The following is a 6,614-nucleotide window of genomic DNA, read 5'->3' as shown; positions in this document are numbered from 1 at the left end:
TTGAAATATCTTTCATTGGGACACAGAGTCGGCCAAAACAAACATCGAAGACACAGTGGCACCTTCGAGATGATAGCGGGGTTTTTTTGTTTTGTTTTTATAAAAATCTATTACAGTGTCACAGTCACAGAGCTGCACGTCAATGTTAACCAGTGACAACAGAATAAGACAAGAGGTAAATTAAATGAATTAGATATACAGCAAATTTCAAGGTTTATTATGTTTTTATTAGAGCTGTCAATCAATTATTTAATCACATGATCGTCCATAGGTAATTAACCACCCATTTATCTCTTGTTTTTTATCTGTTCAAAATGTACCTCAAAGGGAGATTTGTCAAGTATTTTATACTCTTATCAACATGGGAGTGGGCAAATATGCCTTCTTTATGCAAATGTATGTATATGTTTATTATTGGAAATCAATTAACAACACAAAACAATGACAAATATTGTCCAGAAACCCTCACAGGTACTGCATTTAGAATAAAAAATATGCTCAAATCATAACATGGCAAATTCAAGTCAGTGTGCTGCCCCAAATTGCATGTGATTATTATAAAGTGGGCATGTCTGTAAAGGGGAGACTCGTGGGTACCTATAGAACCCATTGTCATTCACATATCTTGAGGTCAGAGGTCAAGGGACCCCTTTGAAAATGACCATGCCAGTTTTTCCTCGCCAAAATTTAGTGTAAGTTTTGAGCGTTATTTAGCCTCCTTTGCGACAAGCTAGTATGACATGGTTGGTACCGATGGATTCCTTACGTTTTCTTTTTTTAATGATGCCAGTAACTTCATTCTAGGTTTAAAATTGAGCCTGATACAACCTAAAAATTGCAAGTTGCATTTATGTGATAAAGAAATTTGTAAGAAAGTGGCATTACAATGAATTTGTGTTTTTATGTTAGGTGTTTGTTGTTCTTTTTCTCTTCTTTTTCCCTTTTTTGTTAAAATTCCCTAAAGCTGCACCAATCAATATTTTTCCATTAACAATGGATCAAATGACTATGTAATGTAAAAGTTGCTGCTTGCATTGACAAACCCACAGAGAATTATTACCGACTCTGTAGCTGAAGCTTTTTAGCATCTTTCAGCTCTGGGCCTTTTACTGTTTGCACTGTTGTTGACTTTACTGTTTTGGTTTGCTTACCGCTTTCATCAACCTCGTGTCCAACAGCAGCAGACAGCTGTAATCAGCAAAAAAGCTCTGATAAACCCACCGTACGCTACCTGTCCAGCACCAAACAGTAGACAGACAATTACAACTAGCTGGTGAAGAGCCGTATATTTCCCTCAGATGATGGTGGAGACCAAAACTGAGCTAAAAGGAGAGTGAGTATTGGCCTTACATTCATCGTGTGGACAGAAGTACGACTCCAAATAACTGCTAGTGTTGCGCTGTTTGCATGATGTGTTCTCCATAGCAACTTTTAAAGGTTATTTATGTCCATATTGTGTTTCCCATAGGGTGGTCAAAGTTGACGTCATAATAACGTGTTAACGCAAATTTGTTTTAACACCACTAATTTCTTTAACACTTTAATGCAACTTGCGATTTTTCGTTTGTAGCAACCATATCATACTAGCTTGCGATTAATAACAATTAACTATGGACGATCATGCGATTAATCACGATTAGATATTTTAATAGATTGACAGCCCTAGCTTACAGCATGTTGTTCCCAAAGTCGAGAGTGAATCAAGACGCTCAAATGAACAAATCTTCCCACTCACTCTTGTGTTACATAGTCATGAAGAGTACAGCTATGTTTTTATTTGTTGAATTTTTAAGAAATCTCCCACCTTCCTGTCAAAGTTTTCACAGATTGCAGAGCTTTCCTGAAGCCGGTGTGGGCTTTGTTGTGCTCTGCTTTTCGAAGGATATGCTCTGCTAGAGCTTTGATCTATGGCCTTACCACAGTAAAGGACACATTCTATTTCCTTTTCTTGGCATTGAATCAGTAATGGAAGATGGGTTTAAGTCAGTGCCATTGCTCATGTAACACCTGACTTTTCTCTTCTTTATTGCTGTACATCCTGAGCTATAAAAATCTTTGGGCCCAGATTACAGTATAACTCTGTTTGGGGGCAGTGTAAATCCCTGGGATTTTTACATTTGCTCATCCACAACCCAGTCCTTCCCTACCACCCACAGCTCTTGGGATTAAGCAGAAGGGGGCAGGGAGTCTGCTGGGAGCTGGCTCTTTCAGCTTTTGCTTTGAGGATGATGGTCAGCGGCCGTTATGTAAGCCAAGTGGATTTTAAATGCATAGTTGAGCCTTTCTCCTCTGTGATGCATGATGCCTTTGTCTGTGGTCCACTAACCGGGTTGCCCACGCACGCTGTGCAACACACATGCAAACCAAGATGTACAGGAGGCTATACAGTCCCTGCCTCCTATGCACTGCAGTGTCCTTCATGCCAACCAACACTTATACTGTATATTCACCTTGGAATTTGTTTGTAGACATAACCTGATATAGCTTCATTGTTTAACTAGCGCAAATATGAGACTGACAATACAGGGGGTAAATACCTAACACAAAGCCCCATCATATTTAGAGATGATCCGATACAATTTTTCCTTCCCGTTACCGTTTCCGATACCTGAACTTGCGTATTGAGCGATGTGTATCGTCAAAACACGTCACCATTTGAACTGGTGGGATTTTCCAGTGTAAAATATTGCCAAATTGCTGACATTTTGTTCCGACTGAGATGAGAAAGAAGTGAGATGGCTCACTCATTAGCTACATCCATCATCGATTTTGGACGCAGTGATCATGTTTTCCGGAGCTGATGATGGAAGTAGCTGACGAGTAAGCCATCCTGCTTCCTTCTGATCTCTGTTGAGAGTTGCACATGTGCGGTACCGATCGGACAGGATGTAAGGATTGGGTAGCGAGTGACACTTGTTGTTGTAGCTGATGAATGATATGATAACGAGATATCCGATCGATGCATAGATGCGCATACTCGCCGATACCCGATCCCGCATTTCAGGCTGTATCAGAGGCATTTACAATAATGGTATCGGAATCGGAATGACTCTAATCATATTAATTTGTTGTGTTCCACTAAGTATAAAATCACATTACTCAGGCAGATTCGTAGCAGAGCTGTCATAGTTGATCCTTGGCATAAATATGAATCTAGAAGATCCGCTCAGGCACTCCTGAAACAAACTGGTTTGGGCAAATAGAACAATTTATATACACCCTGTTGCAAGTTTATTAGGTACACCTAGTCTAATTCAACAACTCTGAAATATGTTCTTCTTTAAAGGACCAGTGTGTAGCATTTAGGGGGATCTACTGGCAGATATGGAATATATATTAATAAGTCTGTTTTTCTTTAGTGTATGTGTAATCACGTTGTTGTGTTTTTGTTACCTTAGAGTGAGACGTTTATATCTACATACGGATTTGGCCCTACTCACGGAGTCCGCTATTTGGCAACGCCATGTTTCTACAGTGGCCCACAACGGACAAACCAAACACTGGTGTTAGATAGGGCCATTCACGTTTTTGCAATCTGCAACCTCCCCGCTAGATTCCGCCAATTCCGACACACTGGGTCATTAATGAAAGATATAATTTTTAGTTTTTGTTGAAATTGTAAGAGAGATGCTGATTTAACTTTATGACCAGTTTAGAGACTGTAGTATGTGGTGCAATTGAATTGTATTGCCTTATTCTATTTAAAAAAATTATATCCACCCTATTTATTATCAATAAAATTAGAATAAAGATCAGAAAAACCTCTGTTGTATAAAGCTGCATTAGTTTAAGTGAGCATTTGGTTATGTTATATATAACTAACCAAAGTTATGAACCAGAAATACTGAATACATTTACAGAATAAACTTGCATTAGAGAGTAAATTGGACACAGTACCAAATCAGATCATCCATCAATATCAGATTTTATTTTGCATATGAACAATTCCTGCATATCCATGCATACAGTATAATGAACTCACGAGGTGGCAGAGAGAGCGAGAGAGAGAGAGCGAGAGAGAGAGAGAGAGAGAGAGACTAAAATATATATTCCACTTAATGTATTGCAGGGTATAATAAGACAGCAGCAACCCACATTGCTTGCACTCAATTAGTGTTACAATGTCACAAATGAGGTTAACAAAGTTGGTTAACTTCATTGATAAACTTCTTCTGGTTATATTTTCAACCAAGTTGTGTAGAATTTTTTTATTGGCCTCATAAAATGTCTTCATTTAACTGGAACCTGATATATCTTACCATATACTGTATCTACATGACATTTCATACAAAATAAATATTTATATAATGCATGATACATTTATATCATCACTGTAAACATGAAAACAAAACGGACATCATATATTTACTGTACTACAGGTACTGCCGAGTCAAACAAAAGTGCTTGATAAAAGACAAAGATAATATGCACCCCTGTTTTTACTGTGATTGTTAAGAGGTCAGATAGCACCATATGACAGTCTGTGGACAGCTCAGAGGAAAGAAGCTGTTATATATTTATATTTGGTATTTTTCTCACCTTTTTTCTTTTTTTTTTTTACTCTCAGTTACAGCATATCTTTTCATGTCCGCGCAGTATATCTCGGAGTTCTGGATCAGACGGATTCCACCTTGACCTGGTTATTGTTGGTCATGAGTGGTGATGGTTTACTCTTGGGCCTCTCCCCCGCATCGTTGGAGCTCTCCTGGAAGAAGATGCGTGCTGTGCACACTGACACTACAATGCGTTTGTACTCACGCCGGAAGTTCTGGTTCAGCACACCATACACAATGGCATTAAGGCAGCTGTTGAAGTAGGCCATGAAGTAGCTGGCCACAAATAACCACTCAGGGATGAGGGGAACCACCACCTCTGGTTTGATCGCTACGGCCAGACCGATGAAGTTGAGCGGCGCCCAGCAAACGGCAAAGAGCACGAACACCACGAACATGGTGACAAAGTTTCTAACGTCGTGTGGCGTTAGCTTGGGCCGGTTGTCTGGCTTGACCCGTCTCCTCACCTGTATGACCAGTATCCAAATGCGCAGGTAGCAGTATGTGACAATCATGATGGGTAAAATAAAGTGAAAGAAAACCACTGCGATAGTGTACGCCGAGCTGGCCGACTGCTCAAATGTGCAGGAATAAACCCGTGGGTCATACTGAAGCGAACCCACAAACAGGTTGGGCACGATAGCCACCACAGTCAGCGCCCAGATTAGCAACACATAGCAGACAGAGTTTTTGTCACTGTACAGTTTATCGTACTTGAGGCTGTGGCAGATATAACAGTATCGGTTGATGGCAATGCCGGTGATGTTGAAGATGGAGCCGATGACGCTGACGCCCATGAGGAAGCCGCTGATCTGGCAGTGAACGTAACCCAAGTTCCAGCCATTGTGGAAGATGGAGGTGAGGACCAGAGGGTACGGGTAGATGGCCACCACGAGGTCTGCCACTGCCAGGCTCACCACAAAGATGTTCCCTACAGACAAAACAAACACCCACAGGAGAGACAAGGGAGGGCACATGAGTCATTGACAACAGAAGCACAGCAGATTGGTCATCCAAATGAACAAGACAAAGAGAGCGTGAGTGATTGTACCAAGAGAATGCCAAATTGTTCACTCAGAAAAAAGGACTGTACCACTAGTTTTGCTTGTTTTTGCATATTTGCTTTGTTCCCCTTTTCTGGCATTTGTTTCAGTATGGAGAAAGCTACAGTACAAAAAGTATAGAACACATGTTAACATGAACATCATAGAAAAAAACATCCATAATGTCACTCAGGTGTTTTCTGATGGGACAATTTCAAGCTTGGGTTAAGGTTCACTGCTGTCTGGTAATGTGGTAATTGCATTATCACAGAGCAATAACTATGACACTGAAGATGTTCCATGTGATGATCGAAATCAAAGTTCAAGGGCAGGCCTCCACCATCATCCCGGTCCCCAAGAAGCCAAGGATCACAGGTCTTCAGGACTACAGACCCGTCGCCCTGACCTCCGTTATAATGAAGACCTTTGAACGCCTTGTGCTCCACCACCTAAAGACTATCACCAACCCCCTGCTGGACCCACTGCAGTTCGCCTACAGAGCCAACAGGTCTGTAGACGACGCAGTAAATTTAGCCCTCCACTACATCCTCCAGCACCTGGACTCCCCTGGCTCCTATGCCAGGATCCTGTTTGTGGACTTCAGCTCCGCATTCAACACCATCAGCCCAGCTCTGCTACAGGACAAGCTTTCCCTGCTGAGCGTGCCTGACTCCACCTGCAGGTGGATCACAGACTTTCTAACAGACAGGAGTCAGCACGTAAGGCTGGGGAAGCAAGTCTCCGACACCCAGACCATCAGCACCGGTGCCCCCCAAGGCTGCGTTCTCTCCCCACTGCTTTTCTCCCTGTACACCAACGGCTGCACCTCCAGACACCAATCTGTCAGGCTCCTTAAGTTTGCAGACGACACCACCCTCATCGGCCTCATCTCCGAGGGTGATGAGTCTGCCTACAGATGGGAGGTTGACCATCTGGCATCCTGGTGCAGCCAGAACCACATGGAGCTGAATGCTCTGAAGACAGTGGAGATGGCAGTGGACTTCAGAAGGAACTCAGC

General features: G+C 42.0%; 1 protein-coding gene across 1 annotated transcript in view; it reads right to left on the bottom strand.

Annotated features, from left to right (window-relative positions):
* Window positions 1–3,913: 3,913 nt before the first annotated feature.
* mtnr1aa (melatonin receptor 1A a) overlaps window positions 3,914–6,614 on the bottom strand; it is a 45,939-nt gene continuing 43,238 nt past the window's right edge. The window contains exon 2 of the mRNA XM_074629553.1: window positions 3,914–5,484. Coding sequence (XP_074485654.1) covers window positions 4,616–5,484 — 869 coding nt within the window. The 3' untranslated portion in view covers window positions 3,914–4,615. The remainder of the gene's footprint in view (window positions 5,485–6,614) is intronic.

Source organism: Sebastes fasciatus, chromosome 3 (genome assembly GCF_043250625.1).
Source record: "Sebastes fasciatus isolate fSebFas1 chromosome 3, fSebFas1.pri, whole genome shotgun sequence".
NCBI classification, from domain to species: Eukaryota; Metazoa; Chordata; class Actinopteri; order Perciformes; family Sebastidae; genus Sebastes; species Sebastes fasciatus.
The sequence above is the reverse complement of the archived record's forward strand: the minus strand, read 5'-3'. Positions and strand labels throughout refer to the sequence as shown.